The 19,386-nt window shown below is 33.3% G+C and overlaps 2 protein-coding genes, 1 long non-coding RNA gene and 1 pseudogene across 3 annotated transcripts in view; 3 read left to right on the forward strand and 1 right to left on the reverse strand.

The window, feature by feature from the left end:
* The window catches only part of LOC122724363, a 16,716-nt gene extending 6,158 nt beyond the window's left edge, over nucleotides 1–10,558 (forward strand). Inside the window, exons 2-5 of the mRNA XM_043959030.1 lie at nucleotides 6,830–6,942; nucleotides 8,645–9,036; nucleotides 9,742–9,997; nucleotides 10,171–10,558. Of these exons, the coding sequence (XP_043814965.1) occupies nucleotides 8,683–9,036; nucleotides 9,742–9,997; nucleotides 10,171–10,292 (732 nt within the window). The 5' untranslated portion in view covers nucleotides 6,830–6,942; nucleotides 8,645–8,682 and the 3' untranslated portion in view covers nucleotides 10,293–10,558. The remainder of the gene's footprint in view (nucleotides 1–6,829; nucleotides 6,943–8,644; nucleotides 9,037–9,741; nucleotides 9,998–10,170) is intronic.
* Nucleotides 1,022–2,750, forward strand: LOC122724367 (annotated as a pseudogene).
* A 4,068-nt stretch (nucleotides 10,559–14,626) lies between the features above and the next one.
* Nucleotides 14,627–17,163, reverse strand: LOC122724370. The gene is made up of 3 exons (XR_006351703.1): nucleotides 16,232–17,163; nucleotides 15,755–15,863; nucleotides 14,627–15,464 (listed from the first exon to the last, which is right to left on the reverse strand). It is a non-coding gene; the product is annotated as an uncharacterized LOC122724370 (long non-coding RNA).
* A 159-nt stretch (nucleotides 17,164–17,322) lies between these two features.
* The window catches only part of LOC122724374, a 28,161-nt gene continuing 26,097 nt past the window's right edge, over nucleotides 17,323–19,386 (forward strand). Inside the window, exon 1 of the mRNA XM_043959105.1 lies at nucleotides 17,323–18,470. Within this exon, the coding sequence (XP_043815040.1) occupies nucleotides 18,043–18,470 (428 nt within the window). The 5' untranslated portion in view covers nucleotides 17,323–18,042. The remainder of the gene's footprint in view (nucleotides 18,471–19,386) is intronic.

The raw sequence follows: 19,386 nt of genomic DNA on the forward strand, positions 1-19,386 counted from the left end.
CTGAACTAAGAAGTATTAGACTAGGAGATTCATTAAGAAATAAAACTTGGAGACATGCTAAAAACTTGCAGGCATGAAAAAAAATCCGTACCAGTCAAGCAATAGGAAGAGATCCCAAATTCATAATTTTAACTAACTGAAGAAGCTGATATATTACTTGCAGAAGTTATTTGGGAGAAAACTGCTTGTTGATTTTTGATAGATTTATACCTCTTCAAAATACCAGGAAAAATCATAATTTTAAATCATAATGACAGCAGAAATAGGAAGAAATGCAGTTGTGAACTATCAAGTGAAAGGTGATAGTCCCAAAGATATCCTAGGAACACAGTGGTTTTCAAGGTACAGTAGGCATAAAGTAAAAGTATATTAAACAAAGGGAAAAAAATAGTGAAATTTCTAGAGTGAAAAAATGGAAACTAAAACCCCAAGTGCTTCCTCACTAATTGTAGGAAAAAGATAATTCTAATTCTAAAATAACTTATCATCAACATTCAACAAATGCCTAAAGACTCAAAAGGACATGAGAAGGAAGAAATAATAGGGTAAGGACAAGAGATAGAGAAACTAACTTTCTTAGTTTTTGAAAGCAAAATCTTTCACTTCTTTTGGTAAACAATATTATCTTCAACATTTGAGTAACTGCCTATGAGTTTGTTTTACTTCAATCGCCACTTCTTCTTGCAATTCCAATCAATAGTTAAAATAAAATAAAACAAAAATCCTTATTTTAAATTAAAAAATAAATAAATAAATTCTTTTGTAAAAAAAAATGGATAAAACTTGCTTCAATTTCTCTAAATTCACGGCTAAAGAATTTCCTATTTTTTCATTTTTCATCTTATTCTCAGCCAATCCAAACAGGGCATTACTGTCGTTGCGTATATTATAATTTTCCGTATGCAAGCAGTGGTCATGTATGTGTACGGTCTTTGCTGGCTGCTCCTCGTCCCTTCCTTTCTAGTGTTCTTAGGCCTCGATTTTGTTTACCTTTTGTAACACAGGAACACGAAACCCACACACATCTCGCAGATCTATCGCCATTCCCCAAACCCAGAATTACCACCATGTCCCATCATCCTCCACTCAAAGCCGTCACTCTCACCCACGTCCGGTACCAAAGGGGCGATCGTTTAGGCCATTTCTTAGCTTGGGTCTCGCTCGTCCCGGTCTTCATAAGCCTAGGTGGATTCATTTGCCATTTCATCTTCCGTCGGGAACTTCAAGGCATGTTCTTCGCCCTCGGACTCCTCATTTCCCAATTCATTAGCGAGCTCATCAAGAAATCGGTCCAGCAAGCCCGCCCCGAGACCTGCATCTTCCTCGAGATGTGCGATTCGCACGGCTGGCCCTCCAGTCACTCCCAATATATGTTCTTCTTCGCCACCTATTTCACTCTCTTGACCTTTAAAGGAATTGGATTAACGGAGGTTAAGCACAAGTGGGCCAGATGCTTCCTCCCCTAGTTATTGGCGGTCTTGACCATGCAGTCCAGGGTCTATTTGGGCTACCATACGGTTGCGCAGGTGTTTGCTGGTGCTACTTTGGGGATTTTGCTTGGAGCTGCGTGGTTTTGGATGGTGAATTATAAGCTATTTTATTTCTTTCCTGTGATTGAGGAGAGCAGGTTCGGGAGGATGTTTTATGTCAAGGATACTTCGCATATACAAAATGTTTTGGAATTTGAATATGAGAATGCAAGAAGAGCTAGAAAGGATATGGCTGCCAAGTGCAATTGATCGACTAATATTTCTCTTTTGGTAGGTTGAGAACTGGTCTTCATTTGCACTTTTATTCTCCTAAGAATTGTTTTATCTGTATTAGGAACCTTGATTTGTGAACTTAAGCATGGAATTGAAGTGATCATTAAAGCGTTAGCTTTACGTTTCTTCATCCGATTTTCCCGGTCTTAGATAGTTGAATTTTGTTTGTCAGCCTCTCAATTTAAGAAGATCCTGTAAAATCATATGAAATATATCCATGATACATTTATGTGAAGATTTAAGGACTGGACATGTAAAAAAGGTTCTGTGATCTTATATTGTCAAAAATCGAACCCTAGTATGAAAGAAAATTTTAGCAAAATCCACATAGGCTATGAGATAAGAGCTGTGACATTGGCATTGGGATGGAGATAGAATTATTTAATCAATCTCAGATGCTTAAAAACATGATCCTTGAAAGGAATTCTTTTCAATGTCTTGGCTACCAGCTAGTTTTTAGTAATTATGTTTCTAAAACTTGAAAGCTAGCTTAAAAGGCTATATAATTTCCTATCTTGATGCTATTACTAATGCAAGTTTCAATTTTTCAGTCATATACATGCCACGGAATTCATGAGGTGACAAATGACTGTCAAAGCTGCCAGGGCGGTAAGGAACAGTTTGGCACAAACTATCTGTGGATCAGGGTCTTAATAAGTAGGATAAAGCAGCCCTTACAAGTATTCACCTTACATATGGCACAACATGAGGATAGAGCATGAGATACTTTTCCATTCAGTGCGGTAGATCCATCAAGCCACACTGTTTATCAGTTTCACTTCAGCTGCTCTGAATTAAACTTGTTAGGGTGCACATGGTGAATGCACATGTGATGACAATGTCTTATTAGTATCCTGACATTTGTGGGAATGGGTAGAATGAAATCTTTTACTTTAGAAATAGAAGATTTTAAAAAATCATATTGATTCTCAAGTGTCTGCTTCGAAAAATTAATATGGTTCACATGGTCCTCCCTGCATTTACCTTACACCAAAGGTGCTACTTTTGTTCTCAAGTACTTAAAGTTTTCCTTTTTGATTTTTAGAGTACATTTTTGTTGGAATGATGCCTTTTTCTGTTGATAGGCTCAATTGTACCATAAATATATCTATTTTTGAGGCCTTTTTTTCCAAAAAAAAAAAAAAAAAAACTATATTCTAGAGTCTATCTTTGTAGTCTCAATCTTAGAAGCCATTGCCTCCATTCCAGGATATTTGCATGTACCATAGTGTGATCACTCACAGAGAATTTTGAATTTATTAGCTAAGCAACAGAAAGCATATGTCTTCGTTACCGAAGCATAGTTCACCTGTAGGATAGTTGTGTAAGCATAACTATTCTTGGAGAAATTTGGCTGTGTGAGACTTCTGACATTGTTAGGTACTCAAAATAAAATACATCTTTTTTCTTTTCTCTGTAGAATAAATTGATATAGCAAATTTATGGGGTTTTTTAAGCTCTCATAATATGTTATCTTAGAGGATCTTTCTCTATCTTATACCTTATTTTGTTTTTTACCTTCTCATATGATGGTTTATATTTTAAAACCAAAACGACGTTAAGTTCCCCACTAGCCTATAATTTTTTTGGCCACTGGGGGATATCTGACTTTTGCAAGTATTATTTATCCTGGTGAATAAGGTTATATTTGTACTTCTAGTGAGTAGTACTGACAGTTGAACTATTGAGTAGAGTATCCTGAAGGAGCAAGCCTGAATATATCCATCCAATTGTGCGAATATGGCATACATCTGAAACTATCATTAGTTGGAATCTATTGGAAATATGGCATTCGTCCAAAACTTGGAAATGGAATATATCTTGAGGCAAGGGTTATTACACAGAATTAAATTTCAGGGTAGTTTTATCAATTGAAGGATGTTTAGAATTAAAAGTCAGGGTAGTTTTATCAATTGAAGGATGCTTCTTTGTAATTAGAACAGAATCCATTTGTGCTCATCATAGAAAACTTAAAGCTGCCAACTTGCTTTGTTAGAACTGCTTGTTTGATTTGAACCAAGTAGGAAACCTCTTGATGTGCTGTATGATGATCCATGAATATTAATGTGTTTGAGAAATAAATTGATATGTCTGCTGTACTTCTGCTAAAAGTTTGTACACAAACAGAGTAAGAACTTTGGGTAATGTGGGGATGCAGTGCTTTTAAGATATTGGATTACTGTTTCATGATATTAATAGTGATACATCTTGGGGGTGGCTAGACAAGGATAAACTCTCTTCAAAAAAAAAAAAAAAGAGGCTGCATGGAATGAACAAAGTCTAAACAAGAATGTTGAGTCAGTTCCATGTGCACTGCAGTGGCTTTTCTTCCGATGCTGCAGTGTCTACATTCTACTAGAAACATTATGGAGGCTAGCTTGCATTATGTAGTCCTATTCTTCCCCTTTGTCATGAATGTCAAGTCATAATTTATTTTCCATTTTATTTTTAGTTTTGATATTGAATGCATTCTTATAGCAAATCATGTATTCTCATTTTCTCATAGTAGAAAATGCTTTCTGCTCCATTTTTGCAGGTTGATAGCTTTTCATATCACTCTCGTGTTGCTTGTATGGATTGCAAGATTCTTATTAAGCAAGTGCTAGTCTTGTTTATTAGTCACTTCATCTAGAAGACTGGCCATATGGGAAGCAAACTGGAGGGAGTTGCATTAAGGTTTAGATTGTTTTGCATTAATGAGATTAATATGATTTGTCATGCTTGAAGGATCTCTACATTACTGAAGGTGTCACAAAAACGTAAATCTTTTAGACAATAAATTTAGAAGCTTTAGTTGACATTTAAGCTTGAAGCTTGTACAATAGATCTCTTCCTTTTTTTGATTTTTGTAATGGAATTTTATTGAATTCCTAGAATTAAGCTGATTAGCCCGGTTGGTGTCTTGAGAACTAATTTTATTTTCAATACAACACTAATCCTACCTCGTATTGTAATACTTGGTCCTATTCCAATTTCTCATAAAATGTTTTATATATATAAAATCATGTGATTAATAAATCAATAGATTTCGTTTAGTGTATAGTTGAATAACATGAAAATAGCGATAACATGTGATACGGTAGCATGATAGTTATAATGTGAAGTTTGTCGTTTTGGCAAATTACAATTTAAAATTTGTGGTTTTGGCGGTTTATAATTATTATTTATTTTTATCAATGTAATCTATTGGACTATATATATGGGGCGGAAAGAAAAGTAAAAGCCCAAAAGAAAAAAAAACTCAAAATAGAGTTAAAATAAAATTCAATCAGACTAAAATCAAACATCACCATAACTGACCAAGCCACAAACAAAAAATAAGTGCTGACTGCACTGCACCGAAACTTCAGTAGAAAGCCACCTGCAACACTAAAAATAGGGAGTGCAGAAGAGAAAATATTGTAGAACTCAGTTGATTACAGCGTGCAGTGATATCGAGATATCAATGTCATTTCTTCAACAACAGTATGTAAAAATTGAAAACTATGCTAATAGGTAAAAATTGGGATACTTGTGGCTGTTGATTGGGAGAAAATACCCATTGGCCCTGGCTTGACACAAGCCCCAACGTTAGAACCCATTGTTTTTCAATTTAAAACAATAAAAAAAAAAAAATTAAAGTTTCCATAATTTTTTTTGAAATCATTATAAATTATACTTAAATTTTTTTTACTATGTTTGATTAAGTTTTATATAATAGTGTTAATTCGATTAACTTAAGTTAATTTAAACAGTTGATCATTTTACTATTTTAAAAAATAATTAAATTAACTGTAATTTTTTAAATTAATTTCAATTAACTGTAAGTGACTTAATTTTAAACTGATTTTAATTACAAGAAAAAGATTAATAGTCGATTCCAACTCGTAAAACTTTAGTCTAAAATTAAATGTAATTGATTTCAGTTTGGTCCATCATCCCTATCAAACTATAAATTGGTCCCCAGAACTGTTGGTACCAATACTATCAAGAAAAATCCTATCAAATATATTAATTCAAAATTATCTTTAAATAGCTAAATGACAAAAAGAGAGAAAAAAAAAAACTTTATACTCATATTCAATTTTAGAAATTAAATTTAATTAGATGATTTATTTGGAAAAAATGATTCATACATTTATCTATATTCTCAATATTAGTTGGTTATTTTATTTTGTTTTATCAATTTTAACAATTACTTTTAAATTCATAAAGATTTATTTTAATTAACTTCTTTTATATTTCTCTTTATATACACGCTCATTTCGGCATAAGTTAAAAAGGAAAAAAATAAATATAATATTGTTAAATATATTAATATTATTCTATTTATAAAAATAATTAAAATATTAAAGTTGTCAAACAAATTAACAAAATTAAAAAGATTAACTAAAATTCATAATAAGAGAAAGGACTTTAATATTTTTATTAATTAATGGGTTAAATTGTTCTTAATCAAATTTATCATTAAAATTAAAAGATCAAATTGATAAAATTAAAATTTTTAATTTTGGTTAAATTAATAATTGGATACAAAGTTTTTATTACTCCACATTAAATAAAAAAATAAAACCTTAACAGGGAGTCGTCAGTTTTGGTATGACAACCAAAATTTCCAAACCAAAATAATTTCCAAATTGGAAATTAGCGGGAATCATGGGATCTCTGAACCACACCAAAATAAACCAACTTTGGCAGCTCCGCTACCGGCCACCTAACTCTTCCCTCTCCCTTCCCCTACTCTTCACTTCACTCTATTCTCAACCTGCACCAACCACCACTTTTAAAAAGATGTGGCAACTTCTCCTTGCCGCAGCTTTAGCAGGATCTGCTACTTTCGTTGCTAAGCATTTTCTTGCTCAGGAACGCCCTAAAGAGGAAGAAAATCCTTTTGAAGATTCGATTGCTTCTGCATTTCAATCTCCTCTATTTCCTAACCATGGTAATGAGTGCGGATACGACAGTAATTTCCAGCAACCACCTGATGGGACTGCTTCTTCGTCAAGTGTAAAGAAAACTAGGATTTCGAGGAACAAATCGGGCATCACTGGTCGCCGATTGAATTTTGGTGCTGAAAATTACAAGGCTGATAAAAGATCTGGTGGTTCCGAGAAGAGTGCAAGGCGATTTGCTGTTTGCTTGAAGAAGAGGAGAACTGCCAAGAGTGTGCCTTCCAAGTGTGGATCCCGTTCTTCTAAAGGTTTGGTTTTTTTTTTTTCCCTCTTTTCTTTTTTATCTCCTTTTACTGTCTTATACAGTGTAAGGAAAAGTATATAAATTAAACAAGGGCACTCGATTGATTGAGGCGCTCAATAACGCAGCGTTAATTCCCCGAAACTCCTGCCAGTTGATAGCTTCAAAATTTCTGCGATTTGTGAGGTTAAGACAACAATTGAAGTTAATTCCTCTAGCTCTTGTGTATTTCTGAATCTATTATTGTGAGTTAATGCTTAAATTTAATAAAAAATATGGTTTGAAATTTTAGAGGATGCATGCAACAAACATATATGTAACCTATAAATATGTAATACGAAGAAAAATATAATTGCGGCAAATTGAAACTTTTTTTACCGCTTGACTTGTTTTCCAAGCTGTTTTGGTGAACGACTATTTTTATATGCTCTCAATCAAGCTGCAATCACTGTTGAGAAACACCTACTGTTCATAATCCAAGAATACAGAGAGAAAGCAAGAATCTTTTCATGTTGTTTCCAATATTATATATTAACTCTCAGGTCTCAATTATTGTTTATGCAAATCTTATTTATAAATTAGTGAAATTAATTGCCAATAACTACATATTTGCTGCTATTTCCTAGCTGGGTGAGGTTGACTCATCAAGCTATAATTGCGGGCAAATTGAAACTTTTTTACCGCTTGACTTGTTTTCCAAGCTGTTTTGGTGAACGACTATTTTTATATGCTCTCAATCAAGCTGCAATCACTGTTGAGAAACACCTACTGTTCATAATCCAAGAATACAGAGAGAAAGCAAGAATCTTTTCATGTTGTTTCAATATTATATATTAACTCTCAGGTCTCAATTATTGTTTATGCAAATCTTATTTATAAATTAGTGAAATTAATTGCCAATAACTACATATTTGCTGCTATTTCCTAGCTGGGTGAGGTTGACTCATCAAGCTATAATTGCGGCAAATTGAAACTTTTTTACCGCTTGACTTGTTTTCCAAGCTGTTTTGGTGAACGACTATTTTTATATGCTCTCAATCAAGCTGCAATCACTGTTGAGAAACACCTACTGTTCATAATCCAAGAATACAGAGAGAAAGCAAGAATCTTTTCATGTTGTTTCAATATTATATATTAACTCTCAGGTCTCAATTATTGTTTATGCAAATCTTATTTATAAATTAGTGAAATTAATTGCCAATAACTACATATTTGCTGCTATTTCCTAGCTGGGTCAGGTTGACTCATCAAGCTCTGAACCCATTTTTAACATCTTGTATTTCTGTTCGGAGAAATCACTTTGTCAAAATGCATTAACCAATGAGAGCAGGGGAAGGAACAGATTTGCGGGGAGTTACAGTTGTAAACTTGTAATGTTAACCAATAGTTCCTTAAACATAGAGAAATTTTTGATCTAGGCAATGTTACCAAATGGTTCCTTAAACATAGAAATGTGACTGTATAATGGGTCTGCTTGTAAAGACATTTATCAAGGAGTGATTTTATCTGTTTTGCCAAAAAACTGATAATAAATCAATCTTAATGTTCCTTGTTCTTGGCATCTTATCAGTTGTCAAAATTGACTGACATGTTGATGGAGAACTATGACTTGGTTTCTTTGACTCTAAGGAAATACTTCTTTGTTTTCAAGTTTGTTCTCCAATACATTTCATGTATTTATTGAGCTAACATCATATTGTGCTTTGCAGATAGCTCTTTTTTTGGTTGTGGACTTGGCAATGGAATCATGTATATGATGTCAGCTGGGAAAGCTGAGATCAGTAAGCTAAGCAATGCCATGGATGATAAAAGAAGGTTAGCCAAAGTTGCTGCTAGCTCAAAAGAGTTAAGCAGTAATAATGAACTAGAGTTTTATAGAGCAGGTACAGGGCACAATAATGACCCCAAAGCTATCAAAGTTTCTGGGATCCCAATGATTGATGATGTTGAATGCCCAAGTAGTGTTCTTACAGAAGAGCCAGAGCCACAGCTGCTGGAAATGGATCAACTGGAAGCAGAGCTTGCATCTGAACTACAAAAACTTCTATGGTCCTATCCTGAAGCTTCTGGTAATGAAGGAGTTGGACCAAATATGGACAAGGTGAGCCTTTTCAAAAACATGCGTGTTCTTTATTCTCTAGATTTTCTTACTAGTAAAAGTCATGCCCTTCCTGTTGGTGCATTTATCTGCCCATATAAGATATGGAATAACTTGTTTTCAGTTTTATAAAGCTTTTACTTCAATCATAGGCAGAAGGTTTATTTATTTATTTCACCTCAGTGTTTAGAGCCGTTAAAAGATTACTATCCCTCTCATTTCATGGCAACCTGGTTAACAGGGAGCTATTACATATTGAAAAATGCATGTCATGCGTTGGGTGTGCTTCCTGTAATTCTTGCTAGTTTTGACAATTACTATAATGGAAAATTGGTTTCTTTTGCATTCATGCTGCCTATATCCTAGGAACCTACAAATCTATAATTAGGAACTCAATGATAATTGAAATAATAGTGCAACTTCAATCACACTATAAACATTCAGGGAAGTCATTAGCTTCATTTGCTGCGAAATTTATACATAGGATCTGTATTTTGGATTAGTAGTTTGTTGGTGCCTTTACCAGCTGTAATGACAGTTGGATACATGGGTCTTCAAAAACCTGATTCATGGTAAACTGTAGATTGTAACCTTGAGTCTGGAAGAATGGCATGTTATGAGTTAGTGGCTTGAACACTGGATTGTCCATCTGTGACAGGCTATAAGGATGGGGTATTCCATAGTTTTTACTAGAAACATATTGTGCAGAATGAGACTTTTTCTGGTGGGCTTCACAAACTGGAGGGTCAGAGCACTATTTCTTGCCAATGCCATAGAGTATTGACATCTGAACTGGATCGGAAACTGTCTCATTTGCTCATCGAACAGCAGAAAAATCAAATTGAGGAGCTAGAATCTGAATTGCATTCTGCCCAGTCCAAACTCCATGAGAAGGAAGCTGAACTCCAGGCACTGAAGGACTGCATAAAACGCCTGACTGAATTCTCCCTATCAACTGTATCAGGCAAGTTTTTTCTGCCTCCATCCACTCAAGGTTGTATGTTTATGAGTTATAATATTCTTGGAAGAAATGAACAACTCAACTATTGGTCTTTACATGAGTTGGGGTTACCATACGCTAACAAAAAGTCTTGTCATGTGAAATGCCTCTCTCTAAACCTGAGTATTGTTTCACAGATGATGAAGCTGTGACATATGCTGAGCAAGAGTGCACAAGTGAATGGGATAACGAGAGCAACATGGGTTCTGAGTTAAGGAAATCGACGGTGGGGATGAAAAGGTCTATAGGGACTGCATAATTCAGTTGTTAACATGTTTGATTTTAGTTTATTATACCATATGTTAATGTGAAATGTGTCTATATGATGTGGGTAGGAAGGTAAGGATTTTTATTTTTAACATGCAAGGACTTTTATTTTAATTTTTCTTATGTCTATAATTTAATGTCTAGAGCTGAGCTCTCTTTTATCTTTTACTAAATCGATTTGACTTTAGCTTGCTTGTATCATTTCTAGTTCTAGGACTAACACTTTGTTGAGTGCAATAACGAAGGCCATAAATCATAGTTACCTTGTTCTTCTTCTCTAGAAACGTAATTATTGATTAGTCCACATTCAATTGTATTTTTCACTTTTTTTTTTTTGATGAATAGCATTATTTTATTGAGCCAGTGTTTCAATTGTAGGATCAAAGAATTCAATAGTTTTATCCTCTTTTTAAAAAATAAAAACATTATAATTAGATTGAATCTAGTTATAAATGAAGCAATGATATCACTTGGCAAGCAATTTTTCTTGAACTTTTATGTGTTATGTCCACATTGAGAATGTTTTGATTTGCTTCATCCTCCAATTATCTAATGCCAACATAATGTAATATGATTATTATTATTTTTTTATTAAATCTCCATATAAAAAAATTATTATTATTATTTTTTAATAACAAATGCAGCAGAGACTAGCTACTGCAAATCAAAGTTTTAATTGAAGGAATGTGATTATCAAAAGATAAGAGACTATTTAATGAAAACTTAAATAAAAACAAAGTCCTAGATGAAGGTATAATAACACATTTTTTCTTTGAATAATAAATGAATTATCCTTTTCTAAAAGCAAAATCTAGTTTGTTGAGTATTGGTTAATCACCATTTAATATTAAATTTTTTCTTGAATAGATAACCTCATCTCTCTCCCAAAATTATAAAATACAATCAAAATATATATATATATATATATATATATATATATATATATATATATATATTTATCATTTATTATTAGCATTGCATGTCTGATCCCTCTCTGTTGCATTGCATGTCTGATCCCTTAACATGGCCAAGGCATGAATTTATTCAAATATAGAAAATAAAAAAAAATATCTAAAACTAGAAAACTGTCCACCTGGCATATTGCCGTATCCTCTCCCCTTCATTTCCCAGCTTCATCAAACTCTCAATTCTCTATTCTCTATCTCTCTCTCACCCAACGGAGTATAGAGGCGCCCCACGACACAGAGGGAGAGGGAGAGGGAGAGAGAGACATTCTTGGAAGATGAAGATATATACAAAGCCCATATCCAGCCCGGGTCGGACCGAGATTTATCCGCCACCATTGATGAGATTTTTGAGGAGCAATGTTAGTAGCAGAAGTAGAGGCAGGTCACGTTCAAGTCCTATGTTCGTTAGGAAGAAGAATGGCGCCAATGAAACCCAAGAGCCTTCCTCCCCAAAAGTTACCTGCATAGGACAGGTTAGAGTCAAGCGTTCCAAGCAAGCTAAGACCCAACCAAGTAAAATCAAATGCTTCTGTAAATGGGTCCGAAACACCCTATTTTGCCAACATTTAAACAGGGCTACGCGCCCGCCAAAGTGTACTTTGCTCTCATGACGCAAGTGGGTAATGTTTTTTAAGGTCGGTGTCAGGAGAGAGCAAAATCCGTGAGGATTCATCAAAAGTTGAACCAAAATTTGGCAACATAAGTGAAGATGCAGGGCAAGAAAGTGAAGTGGAAGATGAGGAAAATAAGATGTATGTTTCCTCAAGTATTTCACCACCAATTGATCCTGTTCGCCCTCGAACATTTGGGATGTGCTGAATAAATGCCTATGACCCATAACAATATTCCTTCGAACTTGAATTATGTCAAATCAAGGAGAAACCCAAAATCTGTATCAATAAAAAGTATCTCAATTTGCAAAAATAATGGCATAAATTTTTCTAAATAAGAAAACAAAACAATCCCCTCTTTGTGAAGTATGCTTATACATTATGTTCAAATTTGCAAGAGCTATGTTTATCATCACAAATTTTCTAACAAAATGCCAAATGAACTAGTTTCAAGCATGTGATTGTGCATATGTTTTTGTGGCAATCATATTTATTTGTGGTCTTAATATATATATTATATATATATATATGTTAATATTAATAATTCAAACAAATGTTTACCACTTACCATTAACCATTCAAATTAGAGTACACTGAATTTTTTTTAAGCCTTGAATCTTAGGAGGTCAAGACACCAAAATTGTAAATCAACATGCCCTTACTTTCACAAATGAAACAAGGCTATCAACGGCAACATCCTATTAGAATGCTAGGACATGATGCAGTGGAAAACAATAAAGGCGGCTCCCCAAACTGAGGATAATTGACCGTGAGTAGATAGAGACATCTGTATAGCCAAAATGAGAAGTAAGAAGATTGAATTATTTTGATCCTATCATCTCCAAGCACTGACTGAACTAAGAAGTATTAGACTAGGAGATTCATAAGAAATAACAACTAAGAAAAAAAATCTCTCTCCTGGAGAAATAATGGATCTAACTCCAGTATAAGCAGAGATAAATGGTCATATATCTTACAAGCAGTGGGAAAATATGTTGGTACCTACTGCACAAGTCAATTGTCTTAAATCATCACTAGCACTGCAAGATGTAATCTCACCTACCATGTTACCGCATCAAATGCTATTAGACAGGAAGCCTCTCCTAGAAAGCCAAATGTGAGATATAGAGCTAAAGAAATTACTAAAACGTTCCTATAAACTATTACCAATCTCCTGCTTAGCCACCAACTTTTTGAGGTCCAATATAATAATCACTGCAAAAAAAAACATGTAAAATTAATAGGAAACTGTCTTGCAACATATTGTGAAATGAAAGAGAAGTTGGATACATGCTAAAAACTTGCAGGCATGAAAAAAGTTCCGTACCAGTCAAGCAATAGGAAGAGATCCCAGATTCATAATTTTAACTAACTGAAGTAGCTGATATATTACTCGCAGAAGTTATTTGGGAGAAAACTGTTTGTTGATTTTTGATAGATTTATACCTCTTCAAAATACCAGGAAAATCATAATTCTAAATCATAATGACAGCAGAAATAGGAAGAAATGCAGTTGTGAACTATCAAGTGAAAGGTGATAGTCCCAAAGATATCTAAGGAACACGTGGTTATTTAAAGTTAAACAGAAACACAGTAATACATGCATGTTTGGCTTTTCAAGGTACAGTAGGCATAAAGTAAAAGTATATTAAACAAAGGGAAAAAAATAGTGAAATTTCTAGAGTGAAAAAATGGAAACTAAAACCCCCAAGTGCTTCCTCACTAATTGTAGGAAAAAGATAATTCTAATTCTAAAATAACTTATCATCAACATTCAACAAATGCCTAAAGACTCAAAAGGACATGAGAAGGAAGAAATAATAGGGTAAGGACAAGAGATAGAGAAACTAACTTTCTTAGTTTTTGAAAGCAAAATCTTTCACTTCTTTTGGTAAACAATATTATCTTCAACATTTGAGTAACTGCCTATGAGTTTGTTTTACTTCAATCACCACTTCTTCTTGCAATTCCAATCAATAGTTAAAATAAAATAAAACAAAAGTCCTTAAAAGGGTTTAATTCCAAATACAAATTGTAAAAACCTTAAAACTACATATGAATAGTTATTGCCTAAGATTAGCTGAATAATTTAGACTTAAATTTGCGTCTTACCTGTGTAACTTCATACATTTTGTAAGTTAACTGCACCATGAAAAATGAAGTAAAAATAAAAGTTCTAATAGCCAGCCAAGAACTGCAGTATTGAGCTGATGTAGAATTTACAACCACAGTGTCCTAGTTTACCAGTAAAAGTTGTAAGTGCAGTAATTTTTACAACAACTAAGTCTTAGTCTCAGACTGGTTGAGGCCAGCCATATGGATCCTTTTTCACTTTTCAGCTTTTTTTGAAGCTAATTTTAATACCCAAAAATTGTAAATATTTTTATATTATTTCCATCCACGTCATTTGTGATTTTATTCTTCATTGCAAACTCGGTTATCAATAGCTCTACCATAAAATAGATGAATTTAAAAAGAAGTTTCGCTACAAGATCCAAATTGGTTGTATAAATGGGAAGAATGATGGAGAAAGACACCTAAAAGAGGCATAAATAGTATAGAAAATCTTTAAAAGACAACGGCCAAACCAAGAAAAGCTTAAGCAGCCATTTTATTGACCGCATGGTAGTTCCTAATTCTATATTCCTACTTGAAGTTGCTTGTCCAAGATAACTGTAAATTTCCACATTAAGATGAAATCTTCCCCTAATTATAATGAAAAGTTTCTCTAAAACCTAGAATATACATGATTATAATAAGACAGTGTCGATTGTTACTATTGAAGTCTTTTATGATACAAAATCAAGGGTTGTATGTGTACCCCTAGAAAAGCATATGCAATAATCTGCATAAAACAAGCTTCCACAGTTCATATACATGTTTATAGATATTCCTGAAGATGAGTAAAAAAGAAGATGTCTAAGACACAAGGGGCCACTCCCTAATGCCCAAGTCTCATAATTGTTCTTTAGTTTACAGCAGCAAAAACAAGCCTTGCCAGCAGCATAGTTAATTAATATGCAATCAGCACTCCAGTCAAGACACTCCATCTAGGAAGTGAAATTATGATCATTCGGACTTTTGGTTTCAGTCGTGAGACATTAGGTACAAGTTTCCCCTCCAAGCTCATGACCTATGTAAACCTGAAGCCATCAGGCCTTGAACTTCAGCTATATAGACATTAGCATCTCCATGCTTTTAATTATTGTTTTCCCCTATGATCAAGCTTACTGCCACCTAATGCTCTGCAACCAATGTGTAAATCACAAAATTTCTGGAGGTAACTAATGCATATCGCAGCACTCACAGCAATCCCAAAATTATGCCACCATCCATCACCAGATAAACCCAGTCGGTACAACATTAAGGGCACACCATTTTGATTATTCCCACAAGATAATTTTAGGATATCACATCTCATGATAGATCAAAATGCAGGCTGCAGATTATCTAGGTGACATCCGCTGAGCACACAGACATTAACGAATCCAACCTGAATTACTACTTCACAACTTCAAACCGAAACATATAAAGTTGACTACCACTCCAACAGAACTTCTGAAAATCAACCTTCATCCCCCCACACTGCACACCAAAAGGATCACACAGCAGGATGATAATTAGCCTCTTCCATATTAATGCCACTTCCTAGATTTCCAATGATAATCTGTAGGACATTTTTTGCATCATTAATCATAATAGAAAACAAATAAGTCCATCAATCATGATCCTCAACTATAATTGTACAAATTTGCTTTTTATGGCAATAAACATAAGGCTTCCCACTGCGGAATTAGATTATCCAATAGCAAAAATGATGTTCAAAGTAATAAGAATAAGTAATGCTTGAAAGTGGAATTGGAAATCTTCAATACCATATACTTTGCTCTCCCCGAAAGAGACAACTTATATAACTGCAAAACAGCAGACTGAGCTACTCTATTTTGAAGAGAACACAGGGTTTAACCAATAACCACAATGCGCCTGCAACACCATTTTCAATTCAGCATATTTGGAAAGAAAAAAGCATTAACTTGATATTCAACACCAAGTGACGAAGGTAAATATATCGAGCCAATTATATACCACATATAACCTAAAATGAGGAAAAAAAACCATCAGAATTTGGGAATGAAGACTTGAAATATAGATGACGTTTGGCAATACATTTTCAGAAATGTAGGAGTAAACTATGACGAGAATATAACCTTGAGTTAGCTGTTATGGCCCACTTGGCCAACAGCTACAATGCTACTAGGGATAAAATATGCAAGTTGATATTTGAATTGTCGGAGAAAGGGGATAAAAGAAAGAGAATTTAATAGAGAACATGCATCATCAAAACTTCTTACCTACAAACATGGACTTGACATCTATTCATCCTTCAGTTCAAAATCAACAATGTGACCAACAGTAAACACCATCAGATCAGAAGTGAGAACTGAACCTGCACAATAAGAAAAACAATCTAAATCTAGTTGATGCTAAGGTCATCAAGAGTAAAACTAGCGCTTAACTCAGGCCCTCATTCAAAAAACTAACATTTGAAATGCTTACACTATAAAGTAGAATAAATATCTTAAGGTTTACTGCCACAAGAAAACTATATCAGTATCTTATCAGGCAGAATCAGAAAAAAAAAAAATTTCAACAATAGCTAAGAGTATCTTCTTTCACTTCCACAAATTTGGTCAGCTTGGTGCATTAAAGACGACAACAAACGGGTAGTACTCGTGGAGTTCAATAGAAGCATGAAAACAAACAAGACATTTACTCAAATTCACTTGAATGAACAAAAATTATGCTCAGCAACCCAGCAAACGACTACCTTTGATTTGAAGAGCCTAGAAAAAGAGAATAGGATGATGGGCGTTCAGAGTAAGACATGAGAAGGTCAAAGGTACCCAAGAAGTACCACTAGCTCTTCTATAGCAAGATACACACCTCTTCCCTAACTGAATAACAGATTCAAAATAAATCTAGAATCTCTCTTCCAAATACCATATTGTACTGTTTAAACTTGACAGCACTAGTGTGTATTCAAGTACATTATTGAAACAAAAAATAACTAACGACAAAGAGAACCAAATGTAGACTTGCATGCAAATCTATACCCGTGTAACTTCATCTAAGAGAGATATTGGGTTAATTAAATTAGAAAGTAAAGAGGTCTTATATTATTGAGACTAGATTTGTCAGACAGACATGTTATGTGACACATTTAGTACATATAAAAAGTAATGATCATCACAACTGCAATCATTTTCATGAGCTGAACTCAACTGATACACTTAAGACTAATTCTAAAATTCCATATAGAAAACGAGAAGTAATATAAAAATATAAAAATGGAATCACATTGAAAAATAAGTATAACTCCACCTAATTCAGAAAATCCATAATTCCTAAATACAGGTCAAACAAAAAAAAAGTTAAAAAATAAAAAAGAGAAAGCCAAGGGGCAACAACCAAAAGCTAAAAGAAACTATTAACAACACGATCAAAGGCAAAACCAAAAACTGATCCAACCAGAAGATGATCAGACAACAGATAATCAAAATTAAACGAATTTAAATGATCAAACCAGGAAACCGAAGCCAAAAGCTGATCAACTATAATATGATCAAACAGCAGATAACAGAAATAAAGAAAAAAAAAGGTTGAACCGAGATGATCAAACAGCGTACCTAAACAGGGAGTCGTCAGTTTTGGTATGACAAACAAAATTTCCAAAACAAAATAATTTCCAAATCGGAAAATTAAAACAAGGAAACAACGTGATTTGAGCATATTTTTCATATCCTAAATATCCGAATTGATTCTTAATTATGCATGATATAAAAAAATTGATCAGAGGAGAGATTTAAGAGCAAAAATTGGGAAACGAGATCAAACTTTCCAAATTGAAAAATTAAAATAAGGAAACAAATATTTTTCATATCATGCACAATTAAAAAAATAATTTTCAGAATCCAAATTAATAATTATTTTCTTAATTAGGATATAAAAAAAAGCTCATCTCTGAACCACACCCAAATAAACCAACTTTGGCAGCTCCGCCACCGGCCACCTAACTCTTCCCTCTCCCTTCCCCTACTCTTCACTTCACTCTATTCTCAACCTGCACCAACCACCACTAACCTCTCTTTTCCATTTTAAAAAGATGTGGCAACTTCTCCTTGCCGCAGCTTTAGCAGGATCTGCTACTTTCGTTGCTAAGCATTTTCTTGCTCAGGAACGCCCTAAAGAGGAAGAAAATCCTTTTGAAGATTCGATTGCTTCTGCATTTCAATCTCCTCTATTTCCTAACCATGGTAATGGGTGCGGATACGACAGTAATTTCCAGCAACCACCTGATGGGATCTTTAGGTTCTCGAGTTCTGCTTCTGCTTCTTCGCCAAGTGGTAAGAAAACTAGGATTTCGAGGAAGAAATCGGGCATCACGGGTCGTCGATTGAATTTTGGTGCGGAAAATTATAAGGCTGATAAAAGATCTGGTGGTTCCGAGAAGAGTGCAAGGCGCCGATTGAATTTTGGTGCGGAAGATTATAAGGCTGATAAAAGATCTGGTGGTTCCGAGAAGAGTGCAAGGCGATTAGCTGTTTGCTTGAAGAAGAAGAGAACTGCCAAGAGTGTGCCTTCCAAGTGTAGATCCTGTTCTTCTAAAGGTTGGTTTTGTTTTTTTTTTTTTTTTTTTTTTTTCTTTTCTGTTTTATCTAATTTTACTGTCTTTGACTGCTGAGGGCATCTCTAACCCTATCACCATTTTTTGCAATATTATCTCCATTCTGCACAACTTCAATACTAAAAAAAATATTCTATTTATATTTTTCACTTTTTTAATATTATATTATTTATCTTATTTTAATTTTATTTATATATTTCACTCAAAAAATTCATATAATTTTATATATTCATTCTAAATATTTATATATTTTATATTTTCATTCAATATTCAAATATTTAATTATTTTATAAATAAAAAAAAACATATTAATTAAATAATAATTATAAAAAAATATTACTTAAATATTAATTATAAATATACATTAATTAAATATTAATTAACAAATTAAAAATAAAATAAATTCATACATATTAAATTATTCTATATAATATATTATAAATAAATTAAACACTAATTTATTTATATTATTCTATATAATATATTATAAATAAATTAATTTATTATAAATATTATTTATAATTATGAATATATTAATTTAAATTAAATATCACCATTTTTTGTAATATTATCTCCATTCTGCACCAACTTTAATACCAAAAAAAAAAATATTCTATTTATATTTTTCACTCTTTAATATTATATTTTTTATTTTACTTTAATTTTATTTATATATTTTACTCAAAAAATATGTAACCTATAAATATATAATATGAAGAAAAATATAATTGCGGCAAATTGAAACTTTTTTACCTCTCAATCAAGCTGCAATCACCGTTGAGAAACACCTACTGTTCATAATCCAAGAATATACAGAGAGAA

This window comes from Manihot esculenta, chromosome 8 (assembly GCF_001659605.2).
Source record: "Manihot esculenta cultivar AM560-2 chromosome 8, M.esculenta_v8, whole genome shotgun sequence".
NCBI classification, from domain to species: domain Eukaryota; kingdom Viridiplantae; phylum Streptophyta; class Magnoliopsida; order Malpighiales; family Euphorbiaceae; genus Manihot; species Manihot esculenta.